At 52.6% G+C, this 19,036-nt stretch overlaps 1 protein-coding gene across 1 annotated transcript in view; it reads left to right on the top strand.

The window, feature by feature from the left end:
• The first annotated feature begins 8,917 nt into the window (after window positions 1-8,917).
• LOXHD1 (lipoxygenase homology PLAT domains 1) overlaps window positions 8,918-19,036 on the top strand; it is a 162,619-nt gene continuing 152,500 nt past the window's right edge. The window contains exons 1-2 of the mRNA XM_060613756.3: window positions 8,918-9,240; window positions 14,822-14,936. Coding sequence (XP_060469739.3) covers window positions 9,111-9,240; window positions 14,822-14,936 — 245 coding nt within the window. The 5' untranslated portion in view covers window positions 8,918-9,110. The remainder of the gene's footprint in view (window positions 9,241-14,821; window positions 14,937-19,036) is intronic.

Genomic DNA, 19,036 nt, shown 5'->3' with positions numbered 1-19,036 from the left:
TCGCCTGCAAATTTCATTTTTGGACCCAACCGCCCTCCCCACAGAAAGCTGTAAGTCTTCTTCAAAGCTGTGTTGTTTGAACCGTGAAACGTATGCAGATGTATCATTATTATTTTTAACTAACACACTATCTCAATGAGCACACGCCGGGTCGTTTAGTGTTAACAGTGTGGAGTCAGTCCCCTGCCACCCTGCTGCCGGGATGAAGCTTGGGTGGGGGGGCAGACGACGAGGCCAGCAGAGGAAACCCGCCCACCGCCCCGCGGCCGTGCTGGCCCAGCGTCACTTTGCAGGGAGCCCTGCCCAGGGGCTCACGTGAAGGCAGAGGAGTTTGTCCCCGAGGGCTTGGTGGCACCGATGCCACTCCGAGTGGCCTGCCGTGTGTGAAGACAAAGGGGCCACATGGCCGTGACCTCTGGGGGCTTCTCGGCCCGTGCCTGTCTCGCTGTCCTTTCCCAGGAGCTGAACCACACCGCACATGCTCCACGGGGCTGTTCCCGCCGGAGAAGCAAAGGGAGGCCGAGGTGTCACTTGCTGGGATGCGGAGACGCGCCGGCTGAGGGCGAGGGGGCTGATGCTGAAGGACGTCCCTCTCTGGCCCGCCGGGCTCGCTCCCTCCGCCACCCTGAGGCCTGATGCCTCGGAGGGAGACACTCCTTGCCGGGTGGAGACGGGGCGACGGGGAGTGCAGTCCGTGCGCAAGAGCAAGGGTTCACCCAGGGGTGCATCCAAAGTACATCCGTCCAAAGTACAGCTGTGTGCGGCCGTCCCTGAGGGATTCGGAAGTGATGACTGATCTGTCCTCAGAGTATAATCAGGGCTCTTTGTATCTGTCACTGTGCTTGCAAGGCCTTCAGTTTCTACCCAATAAAACCAGTCACGTGGTTCATCTAGCAAAGACTCTGGCTGTGGCCGTGTGTGTGTGTGTGTGTGTGTGTGTGTGTGTGTGTGTGTTTGGGGCTTGGGCTCATGCGGCACAGCCCAATGCGAAGAGGCCGCCAGGACTTGGGAGGGACCCGTGGCCTCCCTGGGCATATCTTCGGGCCGTCTTGGGTCCTCATGTGACCTGTTCCTGTCTGAGCAGGAGAGCAGGTGGGCTCAGAGACCAGATCCAGACCAAGTCGGTGGGGTCCTGAAGCAGCACCCCACAGGCCTCAGGAGGACACGGAGAGGGAACCACAGGCTTGTGTCTGCGGAGGGAGAGTCCCGGGGAGGGCTAGAGGGCTGACCGAGCAGGTGGGGTATCAGACGCGCTCACACCTGGAAGCTACACAGCCCTACCTCTCTTGAAGCAAAGCAGCTGTCAAGGTCTGGGGTCACATCAAAAGGCATTGGAGCACAAATTACCTCCTTATAAAGTTTTTTTTTTAATGTTTATTTATTTTTGAAAGAGAGACAGAGAGCAGGGGACAGGCAGAGAGAGAGGGAGACAGAGAATCTGAAGCAGGCTCCACACCGTCAGCGCACAGCCCAGCGTGGGGCTCGATCTCAGGAACCATGAGATCATGACCTGAGCCGAAATCAAGAGTCGGACGCCTAACTGACTGAACCGTCCAGGTGCCCCTAAAATGTTCTAAAAAGTTCTTTCCATGCCAATGTCCATTGAGTGTGTTTAAAATAGGATTATATAGGGGTGCCTGGTGGCTCATTCAAGTAAGCGTCCGACTTTGGCTCGGGTCATGATCTCGCGGTTCATGAGTTCCAGCCCCTCCTCCAGCTCTCTGCTGTCAGCACAGAGCCCACTTCAGATCCTTGGTCTTCCTCTCACTCTGCCTCTCCCCTGCTCACACTCTCACTCTCAAAAATAAATAAACGTTAAAAAAATTTTAAAAATAAAAATAAAATAGGAGTGTGTGTATATATATGTATATATATACATACACATATATATACATATACATATATACATATACATATATATACATATACATACATATGTAAATATATATACCTATATATGTGTGTATATATGTATGTATACACACACACATATATACACATTCTTTTTTTTTTAAATTTGTGCACAAACAGCCTGACTGGAGCTCACCTGTGGAAAAGACTTCCCCAAATCTGCATCTTGGGGAGGTACAAAGCCTTCCCTGTGCTTTCCCATTAGAGAAGATGATGTGTAAACCCTCAGAGGCTGGCATTCAGACTCCTGCTTCTGAACATGTTTTGGTTGTATATCCCTTAGCCACCCAGGTACTAGACGTAGACCTTTCCTTGATATCCATGATCATATAATGTATATACGGCGATGCGGGAGGAGAGGAGAAAGCGATGGAAACTCCTTCCAAACAAGCAACCTCAAGTGGAATGTTCAGTGTCCTCTCGGCGTCCCCAGGCTAACATGTCCTTGGCCAGCCCAACCGCCTGCCAGCCTCCCAGTGTGGACACTGCACGTGGCCCCAGCCTCAGCCAGCCTCTCTGGCCCCTCCTCTTCTTGTCCCTTCTGTGTCTCCCTGTCCCCAGTTCCTCAACTGTGTCCCTGGGAGAACACATCTCTGTGCACTTGGTCTCCTACCGAACTGGGATCTCAGGTCACACTTCGCCTTCCTCCTAACAAGAATTTCCATGCCGGCTGCAAGATGTTTAAATGTTTCTTATTACAACTATAAAATGCCAAACACTCAAGCAAGCAACCGTGGAATCTAAGGATGCTATTTGAGGGTTAGCCCTGAGACCCGGCACTGTATTCTAGTCTATCTGCATAAGAGAAAGAGCTCAGGGTCAGGGCAGCAGCAGTTCAAAATATATTTTTGAGTGAATGAATGAATCAGTCAATCCATCGATGAATCAGTCAATCAATGAATCGGTGAGCTGGGGGACAGAAGTTGAATGTAGTTCATTGATTTATTTAATAAACACTTATCAGACACTCACAATCGGATTTGTTTTTCAGTAAAATCCCTCGGTGTTTGTGAGCAGGGTGGATCGGAGGGGGCAGAAGTGGTTGAGGGTGAGCTTTCCTAATACCCCGGGTAGCCTAAAGTGAAATGTTAGTGGGAACTAACATTTCAGTGACACGGGAAAACCACCAACCTCACCACACTACATCACCTGCTCTGCTTCCAGAATAGGGGTGGTTCGTTTTGAGATATCGGACTAGCTGCTTCCCTTGGGTGAGAAATCGGGCACATGTGGTGGTGGGGAGCCACAGGTGGGAACCAGAACAGGGAACCAGAACAGGGAACAGGTGGGAACCAGAGCTTCTAGGATACGTCCTCAAGTTCCTGGGACTTCTTACATGGACTCTCCAGACCCCACTCACCCCAACCCACACACTTGTAATTGGCTCATTCCTTCAACATGTCTTGAGGGCCACATTCATACTCCAGTGGGCACTGGGGATGCATGTGACTTCCTTAGAAGGGAGCGCAGACTGGTGGAAGGGAGAACCCTTTGCTGTGTCCACACCCTTTGCTATGAAAGTTTAAAGCCTGAGCCTCTGGGCTCAGCCACTTGTATTGCTTTGCGTGACCCAATGATGTTAGCAGATGTGATGCAGGTGTAGGCCTCAAGGGTGCTGGCAGCACCAGACTCACCCCCGTGCCCTTCCTCCATGGCCCTGAGAAGTGCTCTCCCGGCAGCAGCTGCTCCTTCAGCCTGGCCCCAGGGTGAGCCTCCCCAGCCAAGTCCAGCCAGGCCTGTAGACTGACACAGCTGCCAGCTGAGCCCAGGGTGAGTGAGTCACCCCAGCCAAGCCCCAGCCGTGTGACACTTGCACCACTGAGTTTTTTGTGATTGTCTGTTATGTAGCAATAGCTGGCTGATACAGAAATGCACGCTACAGTTCTGATGTCAGAGTGAACTAAGGCTTGCGGGAGGAAAGTGCCCAGGGACGTCTTCAGTTTAACTACAATGTTAACTCCCCTAAGCGGGCGGTTGGGACAGATTACAGAGGGCCTCCGATGTCAGCTGGACGTGCTAGAATTTAATTTGTGTTGGGGACATTTGTGATTCTTTCCGCAACCTAGCGTCTGAGTGCCCCTTCTAAAGTTTGAGGAGAGGACAGCTCCCAATGTAAGAGCTGAACATGCCCCAAACTCACTTTCCCAGCCTCCTTTGCTGCAAAATATAGGCACATGACTGAGGCTCAGCCAATCAGGTGCACAAGCCCCAGACTCTGAATTGGCAGAAGTCAGCAGAGTCTATTCTGGAAAGGTTGGCATCAGCAGGGGCAGTAGAGGCCAGTGCTGAAGCTTGGTACAAACTGTGTGTCCAGGCCCATCACTGGGGGCAGTAAGGGCCTCCCTGGGTCAGGTATCCTTTCTAGGGAGCAGCTCCTAAGACCTCTCAGAAATTCTGAGACCCCCTTGCCCCGATATTAACTTTTTAAACAAATTTTCTACTTAAACAAGCTAGTGTTAGTTTCTGCTGCTTGCAGTCCAGAATCTTGGATGATAAAATTTGTTTGCACTGAGGTGTAAGTGAAGGTGTTTGAACTGGAAAGTGACATGACCAAAGGCAAGCTTTAAGAGAATTCATTCAGCAGCAGGAGGATGTCCTGGAAGGAGAGTGAGGCTGGGGAATGAAATCATTCTCTGTGTATGTGCATGCATTTGTGTGCATGTGCAAATGGTCTGTGGGATAAACAGCCCCTTCCCTATAATCAGACGTTTGGGATTCCTATAATTGCCATGTCTGGTCTTGGTGTTTTTACCAGTATACAAGAAACTGATGGGAATCCAAGTGTCAGCTTTATCATTTAGGGTACAGAATCACCCTATACAGTTTAAAATGGTTTTTTTTGTTTTTGGGGTTTTTTTAGTATTTATTTATTTTTGAGAGAGAGAGAGAGAGAGCAGGGAAAGGGCAGAGAGGGAGACACAGAATCCGAAGCAGGCTCCAGGCTCTAAGCTGTCAGCACAGAGCCGGATGCGGGGCTCAAACTCACAAACCAGGAGATCATGACCTGAGCCGAAGTCAGTCGCTTAGCTGACTGAACCCCCCAGGCGCCCCAAGAACCACCCTATATAGTTTGGATTGGAGGATGCTAAGCCTAGATTGGAGGAAGGGGCCGGCATTGACCTTGGCCCTGCCTGGAAGGAGAGTGGGTCTGCAAACCCGCCCTGAGCCCTGTTTCCCAGCCAACCACACACAGGGTCCTAACACCACAGAGCTTGGGACGAGGCTCAGGTCAGCAGCCAGGCCTGCATGGTGGGCCTTCCCCCGATGGGCTCGCACCTGCACGAGGCAGGACCAGGAAGAGAGATAGGGGGGAGCCAAAGCGCTGCCTCCTTGTGCCTCTCGTGTTGTGAATCCCCTGCCCCCCGGCCCACCCCCTACCACCATTGGTCCAGTTTTAAATCTCCCAGAATGTCACACAAACGCAATCATGCAGAATGCAGTTTTCTTCTGGCTGGGTCCTTTCACTTGGCTTAATGCTTTCGAGATTCGTCCATACTGTAGCATGTCCAGTACTTCCTGCCTTTTTGTGGTTGAGTAGTACTGGCCAGTTGATGGGCATGTGAGTTGTTCCAGGTTTGGGCTCTTACGAATAAAAGCTTGTGTGAACATTCACATGCAGCTTTTGTGTGGACATGTATTCTCATTTCTCTTAGGTAAATACCCCGGAGTGGAATTTCTGGGTTATGTGGGAAGTGTCTGGGTGGCTTTATAAAACAGGGCCAACTCTTTTCCAAAGTGGCTGCACCACTTACCACTGCCACCAGCAGCGTGAGAGCTCTAGTCATTTCATGTCCCCATCAACACGTGGTACTGTTTCAGACCCTGTTCTCTTACCGTGTTTTAATGCCATGGATTTTCTCAAAATATTTTATTTTAAATTTTTTGAAAAAAAAAAAAAACAGTCCAATAAGCATTTTATTGTTTTTTTTTTTTAAATCTAAACCGTCCTGCATGCAAAATGAGCACTTTGTTTTATTTTTTTCTCTGGACGGATACTATTTGCCATAACAATCCTAGTAACTTCTCTGTACTCTTTAAGGTCTGTTTCTAAAGAACCCAAAGGTAGAATTAACAACAGAGGTCAAACCACATGCTGCCAGCAGGGGGCGCGCATCGTCCACGATTGGACTTCGCTCTTCTTCCCTCACAAGGACTTTGGGCTGATTCCAGGGCGATCCTTCAGCAGAACAGGGGAAGAGGTGAAGCTGATCTTTCCTGGGTGACGACTTTGGGGTCAGAGTTGCCTCCTCATGGTGGGGACGCGGGTGGTTCGAGAGAACAAAGCTGCCCCAGACTCTGGGGAGGGGTGTGAGTGCTGACTGCTGCCTAGCTGTCCCGCATCTGCCGGGAGCTTCGGAAGTTCCCTGCGCCCAGGCTCCACCGCAAACAGGGAAAATCGGCATCTCTGGGGGTGGGACTCAGGCATGGGCATTTAAAAACCCTCCAGGTGACTCCAATGTGCAGATAAGGCTGTGTGTGGCGACGGAAGCTTGCTGAGCCCCTCCCCTTAGCCCAGGTGAACTGATCAAGTTAGTGAGTTCACCTGGGCAGGTATCGGCCCCTCTTGTTCTCTAATTTTAGGACATTCCCCCATCTCCCCTCCTCCCCCCTGACGAGAGGGGCTTGTCGAAACTCTGGGTCCCCAAGTTTCATCTTCAGAGACTTGGACTCGGTAGGTCTGGGGTAGGGGTGTGGGGTCAGAAATCGGCATTTGGTGAATCCCGCGGGGCTAATCCAGGCATTCTGGAATCCGGCTTTAGGAAACATTGACCTTGACAGAGAGCGTCTCAGAGGGAGAAGACCCACAACAGAGAAGGTGAGGTGGTGGCCGGGGGTCCTGGGCGCTGGGGCTCTGGGCTAAGGGCACAGTCGGTGGACTCAGCTCTGGGCCGAGAGGTGGTGGGACACAGGGGTGACCAAGGAGGAGCTGGCGAAAAGTCGTGTGGTGCTGGGTGACCTGGCATCGTTCCTCCACTGTCTGTCTGCACCTGCCATCCAGCCTCCTGGAGTATCCCAGCTCCCGGATGGAGGGCTGTCCAATCCAAATCCACAGGGGCTGCTGGAGCGCCCCCTGCTGTAGGTCATGAGCGATGCCCTCCAGCCACACTGTGTCACCCAGGGACCTCTGGCCTGGGGGGTCCCATCCTTCTTCCCGGATTGGGTTGAAACCTGCTTTTCTGTAATCACCACCCACAGCCACACAGATTAGTCTAGTGCTTGCGCTGCAGGACAGTTGTTCACATTTGTGAGGAAGTGTCCTGTTCTCTAGGCCTAATGTGCTCAGAATAGTACCCATTCTGGGACACTCACCCTACCAACATATCATTGAAAGTGACTTCTCTTCAGCCCATAGTGTTTTCCTCGGAAACAGAGGGCCTTGTGTTCATGGCTGCTTTATAGATCTGCCTGCAATTTGTGCATTCATCCACTGAACTGATGCTTACCGAAGCCCGCCGTGTGCCAGGCGTATGATAGGTCCAGGACAAGGGGGCGTGATGCCTGCCCCCTCAGAGCTTGTGACTGGGAGAGACGGGGGGAGAGACCAACAAGTAAATGGACATCTCTGCCCTATGTTGGAGGACACAGATGATTCAGCGTGTTCACCTGTGGTCTCTGATGTGCTGCCGTGGACTGGGCCCCACAGAAGAAAGAGAACACATGGGGCCAGTCCTTGCACAGGGGACCCAAAGGGGGGCTTCTGGAACAATCTGAGATGATTTCAAAGCATTGCCTACCCCCCTTCACCCCCCCATACACACACACCATGCAAAATAAGAGAGAAGCGTTCATTAGGAGTCACAGGCATTTAGTAAGCCCCTACTGTGTTCCAGAGGCTTCTGCTTACTGAGCACTTTCTCCAAGTACTCAATATGCCTTCGTGGGTCATTATCCCCCTTCCACCGATGGGGGGCCAGGCCTCCTCTAAGGCCATACAGCCAGGAGGCAGTGAGGCAGTTCTAGCCTCTTGACCTCACACTGCCAAGACAGAGAGATAGGAGTTGCACGTAGACTGGAAATTTCTAGCATTTGGGGATTTACACAGAAAACTTACAACTCAGGTTGTAAGAAATCTTGCTAAAATTAAGGCCAAAGTGCTTTAATAAAATCTTAGCAAAATAAAATAAGCAAGGAAGAGGAGTCCAGTGGGCCTAAGGGAAATTTTTCTTGCTGATTGAGGGTGGAGAGGGGTCCCTGGGACTCGGTTCTCTTGCCCCAGCTCAGAATCCCCCCTTGTGGGGCCGTGGTTGGGGGAATGTCGGCCAAGTGGAGGGGCTCAGAGGGCTTGTACCATTTCATTTGAAAGTGCAGAGGGCAATGTGGGCAAATAGAGAGTGCCGGTTAAAACAGATGCTGGCTAACCTTGACTGGCCTGTCCAGTCATTGTGGGGGTCACATATGATGCAGCGGGCCTCTCCAGCGTCCATGGCTCTGGCCTGGTGGTACCAGTAACTCACACCTCAGAAAATGCTTTGTGGATTATCTGAGTGCTGGTTGGAGAAGCGTCTCTGAAGGGCAGCAGGGTCTCCTCCAGCCAAATGGTCTCTTCCAGAAGCCAGCGGTCACGAGGAGATGGAAGCAGAGATGGAACGAGAAGGATCCAGTAAGAACCTTGCCTGCTTTGTAAGGCGAGCAGAGGTCATGAATAATGGAGAGAAACAGAGGCCTCTGAGTCCTGGGAGCTCAGACGATTCCAGGCCGTGCCCTCCTTAGGAAGGGCCCCAAGGCCTGGGGACGTTGTTCACAGCTCTAGCTGTGAGGTTAGGGGATCTCCATGGGGGAGGCCCCCACCTACCCCTGGGGTGACCTGGAGAGGCCCCAGGGGGCCCCCTTGCTGTGAGGCCAGATGGGAGAAGATGCCAAGGGCTTGATGTCACCTGATTCTCCATGAGGGGAGGAGAGGGGCGGGGTAAGGAAGACAGCGTGCCCGCAGTCCCCATGAATAAGAGATGAGGCCCAAGGAGAAACCCCAGGGCAGGTGCACAGGGTGGCAGAGAGAGGGGCCAGGGACAGGAAGGGCAGAGATAGGGCACAGGGTTCTGCTCAGGGGCCTTAGAGGACAGGGGAGCAGGAGGGGGCTGTAGACACAGGGGACCCAGAGGTGGGTGCCGGAGCTCAGGGAGAAAAGGCCTCGGGGCCAGGAGGGTGCGAGGTGGTGGGTGCCATCAGCCTGCGAGTGCCAGGAAGGGGCAGCCGGCAAGATGATGCCCCAAAAGAAAAAGAGGAGGAAGAAAGACATTGACTTTCTCGCCCTGTACGAGGAGGAGCTGCTGAACTACGCCTCAGAGGACGACGAGGAGGAGCTGGAGCACGAGTACTACAAGGCCAAAGGTGCGGGCGGCGGGCAGGGCTGCGCGGGGCCCTTTCCTGCGCTTGGAGGAGGAGATGCGGATTCCAACCCGGCTCCTCCCGCGGAGTCTCCTGCTGGGTCTGTGCTGCATCGTCGCCGGGAGTGACCGGGCAGGCATCACACGGGGTTGCCCCCTGTACAAGAGTTGAGGCCAGCTGCCCTTAGTCATGTCTCAGTGGCACAGAATAGACCCGAACCGCGGTGCCCACGCTCTCCAGTCCTATGCCTCCCAAGAGCCAGGCTCCAACCTGGCCTCCACCCTGTAGTCTGACGGCCCAGAGCCCCTGCTCGGGCTGTGGAGGGGAGAGAGAGGGAGGCCTGACCCCTCACGGCTGGCCTGGCGGGGTGGGGACAGCTGTCACCACAGCGGTGGAGATGGGGCCTGGGGCTCAGCAAGGAGGACACTTACTGCTCTGCACCCTGGGGCTTGCTCTTCCAGTCTCTGTGCACCCCCCGCCCCCACCGCTGATCGGGGTGGATGGGGCTGCTTTGAAGGGTTCCACCTTCTTGCCAGATAATCAGAGAGGGCAGAATCGGGGGTCCAGAAGGTAATTTTGGCCCGCAGAGGGTTGTCGTTGGTTTGGTTTGATGGTGTTCAGGGTTTTTTTTGCCGTTACCATGTTTTCTAAGGTTTGGCCTGTGAACGCCTGTAGGCTGTGGACATCCAGTTTGTGGACACCACAGTCTCCACTGCTCCCTGTCGCTCAGACTAGGTCCGTTTCGCCCATGGACGCTGCCTGCCTGGCCCCTGAAGGCATTTAAATTCTCCGTGCTTACTCCAAAGTGGCTCACTAGTCCCTGTAAGCACCACATTCATTCATTCACTCACCTATTCATTCATTCACCCGTCCATCCATTGAGACACCAAATACCGATTGAACGCCTGCCCTGTGCCTGCCCATGGACTGGCTCGCCCTCCCCTTTCTCCCTCTTCCTATCTTAACTTTGAAAGCCCAGCTCGGGTCCTCCTCTTCCATGAAGCCTTCCTTAATCCCAGCCCACCGGGAACTCCTTGATTACATCCACTTCTTCATTGTTCCACTATTTCACGCAAGCCTGGCATGTTGTAGCCTCTTAAGCCTCAGCCACACGGCCCTCCATGAAGGTGGGGCCCTCCTTCCCTTGTCCTCACTCCTCCCCCAGCTGCCAGCACAGATCCAGGCTCAGAGAAGGTGGTCGCTGCCTGAAGGCCGTGGCTCAGCTGGGGTCCCTTTCCTGGCAGGATGTCCCGGGTGCCTCCTGGGGTGGAGGCGGGGAGTGGGGGCTGCGGGAAGAAAAGATGTGCCTGGACGAGTGAGGCATTGCCGCCCTCCCCCAGCGCAGGGGTGGGACCGCAAGCCCAGACCAGTGTTTGCAGCTGGATGTGGGTGCAGCACCCTTGGCAAGTACTCTCAGGTCCCCAGTGCACATGGCTGCCTGCCGGGAAGCACATTCTCAAAGCTCCCGGAACTGCCACCCTGTCCACCTCTGTTCAGGGGCTCTGCACGCCTGTGTGACTATCTGGTCCCTCACATGTTTGCTCTTCTTTTTACCCTTCATGAAGCCTTCTTCCCTCTGTGCTCACATTTGATCTCGAAGATTCCTGAGAACGGTCAAGGCAGGTGTGATCAGTCCCAATTCACAGGTTAAGGACTGAGGTCCTGAGAACTTAAGTGACTTGAGCACTTAAGAGAGAACAAGAGTTTAAAATATCCTTTCTCAAGGCGAGTCCCCCCTTGACCTCTCGGTGCCGCCAGACGGAACGGCGCTCTGTGCACCGGGCACATCGAGAGAACTGTGCTCATACTAACCAGTGTGATCCTCACAACCAGCCGAGGAGCAGGTGGGGTCCTTGTCCTCTTTCTCAGATGGGGAAACTGAGGCATGGCGAAGTTACATAACTCGCCCGAGATCACAAAGCTACCAAGTCGCAGTCAGAATCTGAATCGAGCTGGTCTGGCTCGTGCTTGCTCTTGCGCAGCTTGACCTTGACTGTGGTACCAGCGCTTGGAGAAGAGCAAGGCGAGGTGGGTGTAACGCTGACATTTCTAAGAGATGTGGGCGCACAGGCTCCCCAGTCAGGTGCAGGACACTGGCAGTAAACATGGATGCTGCTAATGGTAGTCACATGCTGAACCCTCGTGGTCACTGCTACTCTCTCGCTTCTAGAACAACACGCCTCCCACTCTTTTGAACTCCAGTCTTGCATTATTGGGAGACTGTTGGGGAGTGGGATGGGGAAGAAGAAGGAGGAAAAGGAGAAAGGCCTCGGTGTCCCTCTCTGTTCTTCAGGTCACCTCCAGGCTACAGTGGAGCTCGCCAACAGCCAGTGGGAGCAGAGCGGCTCCGTCAATCCTCTGAGGGAAGGCTGAGCCCCGGCATCGGTCTGTCTCCTGGCTCGGACAGGGCCATGAGGGGAAGAGTGTGACTCATTTCAGAACCTGAGATCCAAGGGACCTTGGGGGCCATCCGGCACACGCTTCCAGCCCTGAGACCCTCTCCTCTTGTGCGGCCCAGACAGGCTTGCCCAGCATCGGTTGCGGTACAATATCCCAAGGCAGCCTCCCTGAGAATTTTTAATGGGGATAATGGCGGGCATGATGATGATGCCTTTGATGCTGGCAATGGAGATGATGATGACCATGATAGGGATGATGGTGATGATGGTGGTGGTGATTATGAGGGAAGTCTACCACTTGAGGAACGCATATCTTTTATGCAACTGTGGAAGAGCGTCTGTAAGATAAGTTCCTCGAAGTGCAAGTGCTGGAGTCAGTGAGAACGAACACTGAAAATTTTGTTTTATTTGATTCAATCCTGATCACAGTCCTTCAAGGAAGGAATTGTTCCTGCTTCAGAGATGAGGAAATGGAGGCTGTGTACAAAATTTGGTTGCTATCACATAGCCAGTAATGGTAGAATTGGGGGTCAGATATCGGTCACTTGAGTTCCATAGTCTGTGTTCATTTCATTGATTGATACATTCATTTGCTCATTCATTCCCCCAGGTAATTATTTATTGTGCACTTCCCACGTGCCAGGCTCTGTGCCAGGAGCAACGCTATGGTGCCATTGATGGTTCTTTGTGCTGACCAGGGAGGGTACTTTGTTCGTTGGGGTCGTCCCCTCTGGAGCCAAACAGAATGTTGTGTTTTCCCCGGGATATGTGTCCTCCGCGAGATCGTTCTTTGGCCATCTGAATTAAGTTTTTTAATTAAAAATTTTAAATTGGGGAATAATATATATACGGTATAAAACTTTCACAAAGATACAGTTGGATGACTTTTACAGTTGGATGACAGTTGCGTGCTTGGGTAATTACCATTCAGATCAAGACACGTTCTTGCCAACACTTAGCACTGTCAGTCTTTTTAATTTTAGCCATTCTGGTGGGGATATAGTAGTATCTCATTGTAATTTCAGTTTGCATTTCCCCGACGAACAGTGATGCTGAACACTCTTCCATATGTTTATTGGCCGTTTGGATATCTTCGCCTATGACTTGCCTACTTAAATCTTTGGCCCATTTGTCAATTTTATTGAAACACAAGTTTTATTGAACTATAACTACTTTTTAATAAAATGCATCAATTTTACTTTATTTAAAAAATTTTTTTAATGTTTATTTATTTTTGAGAGAGAGAGAGTGAGAGAGACAGAGCTTGAGGGGGGAAGGGCCAGAGAGAGAAGAAGACACAGAATCTGAAACAGGCCCCATGTCTGAGCTGTCAGCACAGAGTCCGATGCGGGGCCTGAACTCATGAGCCGTGAGATCATGACCTGAACTGAAGTCGGATGCTTAACCGGCTGAGCCACCCAGGCGCCCCAAAATGTATCGATTTTAAATGTGCTGTTTGATGGGCATTGACAAATGTATACCTCTGTGTAACCATTAGCCCAATCTATGTATAGAGCATTTAAATTATCCCCCAAAGTTCCCTGAGCCCCTCCTCAGTCAATTCTCCATGCTGCAAACTCCAGGCAGCTGTGTTCTGCTTTCTGTTAAAATAGTTTAGTCTTTTTAGAGATTCATGTAAATGGCATTATAGTGTGCAGTGTCTTGTGTCTGACTTCTTTTGCTCAACATAACCTGCTTGAGATTCACCTATATTGCATATAAGGGTGGTTCACTCCTTTCTGTTGCTGAGTAGGATTCCGTCGTATGGTTATATCACGATTTGTTGATCCGTTCACCTGTGGTTGCATATTTAGGCTGTGTCCAGTTTAGAGCCATTATTATCGCTTCTCGGCTTTTTGGCTAAGATCAAGTGTAGAGCTGTTATGTACAAAGCTGCTGTGAACGTTTGTACGTGGGTCTTTGAGAAGGCATGTTTTTATTTCTCCCGGGTGAATACCCAAAGTGGAATGTCTGAGTCTTCTTGTAAGCGTGTGTTTATCTTTTAAACAATTTGTTGCCCTAATAGTGTGGTATCTATTTTCCTTATTTATTTGTATGGCTTCTTTATATCTTCTGCTTATGAGTCCTTTGATAGCCATATGTGTTCCAAATATCTTCGCCTTTTCATTCTCATGATGGTCTTAATTTTCACTAAGTCCAATTTATCACATTTTTTATGGCCAGTGTGCTGTTGAAGAAGGAGCTGTGTGCCCTTGAAATCAGCTTTTGAGGCAGCTTCCTCATCCCTCTCGTGCCCCAGACTCTCCTTTTCTCCAAACCACACGTCTCCAGGCCTCTGTCTTCTCGCATGTGATGTGGTCCTGGGATTTCCACCATCCTGCTCATTCTTCTGTGGACCCTCAGTTTGGAAAGGCCCTTATGTACGTGCAAAGCTGTGTGGGCAACGCTTCAGGCCCTGGAGTCGTCCAAGGAGGGCTTGTGTACAGATCAGGCACCCTTGTGGTGTAGGCTATGAAGAATTAGGATTTGTTTGTCCCCAGAGACAAGGAGTTGTGCAAATGTACTGCTGCTTCCTTTCTTGTCTTGTAGTGCCTTGATCGAGACCTTCATCAGAACCAGGGACTTCAAGAGAAAAGGCATCGACAGCAAATAGCACAAGGTTCTAGGAACCTCAGAGAAGGGAAATCAGTGCCCCTGCTAAGAAGGGACACTGGACAAAGCTCTGCTTGGCTCTGGGATGCCTTGTCTGGAGCCTGTGATGACAGTGCCCGGGAGCTCACGGGAGACGAGGGCTGGCAATGCAGCTGTGTTTGTAGAGGGCAGAGAGGAGAGTGAGGGGCAGGTGCAGGCTCTGAAGAAGGCCAGGTCTAGGAGGCACATGAGTGCCGTGCTGGAAAGATCACAGACCAGGCGTCCAGAGGCCCTGGGCTGGGCTCTAGTGCTGACACCGAGTGGTATGTGACCTGGGCTTTCCCTGCTGCCTGCAGGCTCCTCACCTGTAAGATGAATGTGTGGCATTAAATGGGAGGTTTGGGTCTTACACGGGAGTTGGTGTGGCTCTGACCCTGGCTCAGTGGCTTGTGGGCTGGAGCGGGGTTTATAGAATAGACGCCTTTGTGGCTGGATATCCTCTGCACAGCTGGCAGGAGCTGTGACTTCTCCAAGCCCCTGTAGGATTCTGGGTTTTCTCAGAAGCCTGTGATGTGTTCTCTTTTCTCCTCCAGTCTACGAGGTGGTCACAGCCACAGGGGATGTTCGTGGCGCAGGGACAGATGCCAATGTCTTCATCACCATTTTCGGAGAGAATGGGCTCTCTCCCAAGCTCCACCTCACCAGCAAGTGAGTACCAACTTGGCCTTAGTGGGGTCATGGGCCATTAGTTGGGGTTGGTGCCGTTCTGGAGCCCAGGGAGAAGACCTGTGTGTCCACAGGCATATTAAGTGGCATGGGGCCTCTGTCAACCAGGTCTCTCCCAGTGATCTCCAGCCAATATTCCTTAGCTCCCCTGTTGACTTTTGTGAGAAGTATCGCCCACTTTGGATCTCTGACTTCCCCAGGATCTTATTAGCTGTCCCTTGCTTTGGGAGAGGACACTCAGGACTAAGAAACCTGGGTCTAGGCCCAGCTTTACCACGTGGTTGCCATGTAACTTTGGCCAAATCTCTTTGCATCCAACGGCCTGGATTCCTCATCTAGCGTCTGGGAGTGAGAATTCCCCTTTTACCAAACTTACAGGGCGGTTGAGAGGAAGAAACAAAAGCATGCATTCAAAGGAAGCATGAGCTTAAAGTGCTCTGCACCTGTGTCTCTCCAGGGGCCCAGTGTCACACTAAACCTGCCAACACACACTCGAGTCAGCCGTATAGACTAGCATGTGTGCTCGTGTGCGTGTCTGTGTAGACGTGCTCTGTGTATGTGTTCGTGTGTGCGCCTTGTGTTCCCCATATCATTTGTGATCCATTGACAGCAGGGGCTGCTGCCTCTTTGTTTGGACCCTGTCCCCCGACCGCACACAGGTGCACACAGATATACCCAGAGCAAAACATGGGAACGCTTTGGCGGAATTCTAGAGTTCTAGAGGTTCCTGGGGGCTGCAGGCATGGTCTAGGCCCTGGTTTTCAATCTGTGCTGAATGGAACCAGGGATCGGTCCGTTGGTTCTGGGCCCATCGTGCCCCCATCCTTCCTGCAGAGTAGCTCACTGATGGTTGTCTTACCCACCGAGTTTCGGAGTCAGATTTTATTTGTACTGAGAGTTCTATAGCCAAGAAAAGTTTGTAAAACCACTAAATTTATTTCAACTTATTCATGGGGAAACTGAGGCCTAGAGAGGAGTGGAGATTAGCTCTGAGCCATGGAGCTTCTAGATGGTAAAGCTGGTCCTCAAACCCCAGGTACTTGGTGTGGACGTTTTCCTCAAGCGCTGGCCCTGTGGCCCGGAGGGTGCGTGGGAGCTTCCCCTGCAGGCTTCCAGGTCGTCACTTCCAAGGGGGCCGGGGAGGCTACAGAGGGGTGGGGACCACAGGCCAGGACATCCCCGAACTCTGTGCTTCACAGACTGACCTGGCCCCGTGTCCCAGGTTTACCCTGAGCGCAGGCTGTGGTATAAATGCGATCCCATCGAGGCAGGCATAACGTCCTATTTTGTCCATTTCTGCAGAACAGGGTACCCGCCTTCTTGTACCGCTTACACTGCAGAGTGACTGGCTTGTGGAAGTCTTTCTCACCAGTGATGTGGGCACGGTAAAGGGAAGACATGAAATGTCCATCCTCTTTGCCATGTGACCTCCCCCAAGCACACCGTTCTAGGGAGAAGCCACTAGGCCCTGGGAATGCAGCCAAGTGGGTTTCTAGCATCCCCAGCCTGCCCTTTTGAAACAAAAAGAGCCATTTTCTCCTTTCATGGTCATTTCTCACTGTCTTTCCCACTTTCTTGCACCTAGTGCCCTTACTCTTCCCCCTCGGCCTTTTCATTTGTCACAACAGCCTCTCGGGAAGGCCCCAGAGTCACCCTTCATGAGCTGGTGTGAAGGTTTGTCCCTGAGTCCCCGTTTCCAGGAGTGTGAGATCCAGCCTTCCTTCTCAATGTGGAAGGGACTGCCTCATGGCAGAGGGGCTAAGACACGAGCAGGGCCGGGAGGTCTCCGGGCGTCACGCGCAGGCCCTCCCGCCAGCCCCGTAGACAGAAGTCAACACCCCTTCCCCCTGCTACTCCGAGGTCTCTCCCGTACCCGTGTGGTGCTCTGGGTGGGGCAGCAGGGGCACAGGTCTGGCCAGGACTCCGGGCAGGCTGGCCTGGAGGGCTCTGCAGGAGCCCATGGGGAGTGGGTGGTTTCGGAGATAGTCTCATTTTGTAGCATCAGAATATGTCCTGGGAGGCTGGAGAGGTGACATGCACAGGGATGCCAGGTGGAGGGGTGATGAGGGGAGTCTGCTTCGTCCCTCTGGCCCCTCTCCTAGTTGTTGGCAAACAGCCAGGGCTCAGGAAGTGTCATACCGTCAGGGTGGCCAGAGTGGGACTTTATAGGGAAGGGCAGGTGATCTGGGCCTTGGGTGAGGGAAAGACTCAGATGAGAGAGGGGCAGGAGGAAGGTAGTTTAGACCACGGGGAACAGCTTGCAGACACATGGAGGCAGCAAGGGGCCAGGAGGGGAGGACAGGCTGTGGCAGGCCTTGCTTGCAAGCTGATCAGCAGAGGCCCGATTTACGATGCGGCCCAGAAGGATGAATCTGGCTGCCGCAAGACCCCAGGGAAATGTCTGCAAGAGAGAATTGCAAAGACACAGTCAGTCCTCGCCATCTAAGATGCATTCAGTTCAAGACAGAGACCTTGGGCCTGGGAGGGGAGCACCGCTTTCCAAGGAATCCCACGCTGCCTGAGTGACCCGGACGCCAGGGCCGCAGAGGTCACCGTGCTCTGTGCTATTTAGATGCAGGTGTTCCAGCCCAACCCTCACCCCCACCCTCGCCCTGGGGTCTGGCTCGGAATCTCTCATCTCGCTGTCTGCTGCTGGTCCCTCCTTGCCACGCTGTGTCACCCAAACCCAACTCGCATGTCAACTGGAACTGAGCTCCTTTTCCTTGCCTTACCCCCCCCCCCCCCAACACACACACGGGCACACACACACACACACGTACACACGGGCTCCAAGGTGTTTTTGAGTGCATCAGACTTCACCAATACTCAGGGCACCAGAGGGAGTTCCCAGCACAGCCAAGCAAATGACTTAAAATGGAATATTAGACAGACTCCCTCATCTTAAGATTAAACCACTGCCTATCCTGGAATTTCTTCCTGGCTGCTTTCTCCACAGCGTCTGGTCTTGTCCCCTCACCCCACCGTCCTCTCCCGCTTCGCCTACATCCTCTCTTTTCTCCCTTCTGTTCCTGCTCCGTCTTCTGCCTTTTCTCCTGAGCCCCAGGACCTCCCACATGGCTTATCAGCATGCTTATTTCCCAATACAGAATCATTCTGCTGCAATTATTTGGTGCCTGAGGTTAACATGCTGATTGTGCTTATCCTCATGGTCTAGTGTCTAAATTCCTCCGTACACACTGGCCCGTCTCTTGGGCAGCGAAGAGTGTGACGTGTTCACTTTGATCCTCTGTTAGCTCCGCCCCGACCCCAGACCAAGCTGAGTGTCAACAGCCCTGGGTCCCACAGGAAGGCCCCCATATGCTGGGCGCCCTTCCCGGTGACCCAGGACCACTCCCAGCACTGACTGGGTCACATGTTCAGAATATGGCAAAAGGATGGGATCTCATGCATCTTCTGGAACACGGATCTCCTGTTGAGAATTCGCCAGCTGAGTGTCAGAGAACGCCTGGCATTTTAGCCTGCTGGCCCTGCCAGGCTGGCGGCTAAAATGCCCTGTGCAGCCTGTGAAGCCTCTCCTGGGTATGGGTCCCCGCTGAACGGGCAGGTACGGACAGGGAGGGGGCTGGGTACTGCATTACGCTTCATTTGCTGAGTGGCCAGGACCCCCGGTGAAGCCACAGTCTCCACAAAGAAACGAGCGGTCTGCATTTCTAATGTTTCCTTTGACAGGGGACCCTCCATGCTTTGGTATTTCCACCTCACCTCCAGTTTCTGAAACCCACCGGCATTGCATTCTGACTTCCCAGACGTGGGGATTCGGGCATCTGACCCCGGTGGGCTGCAGTTGGGGGTTTGTTTGGGATTATCCTGGCCGCTCCCTGCAAGAAGAGAGTCCGGGTAGGCCTGTCTCCACAGTCCTTCTTTTCGTTCCTCTGAGGACAGGCCCTCACAAGGCCTTCCTCTCGTCTGCCGGAAGATGTTGACACTGCGGACAATCACTCCACATTGTGTGATGCCCTGGAACACTCGGGTGTGGTCCTGAGACCCTCTGCCCCCACTGGTAGTTCTTTCTCTCCTGGTCCCCCTCCTTCCGCTTTGCTTTTCACAAATTGTTTTCCGTG

This window comes from Panthera onca, chromosome D3 (genome assembly GCF_046562875.1).
Source record: "Panthera onca isolate mPanOnc1 chromosome D3, mPanOnc1 haplotype 2, whole genome shotgun sequence".
NCBI lineage: Eukaryota > Metazoa > Chordata > Mammalia > Carnivora > Felidae > Panthera > Panthera onca.
Note: the sequence above shows the minus strand (reverse complement) of the source record. Positions and strands in the feature narration are given on the sequence as shown.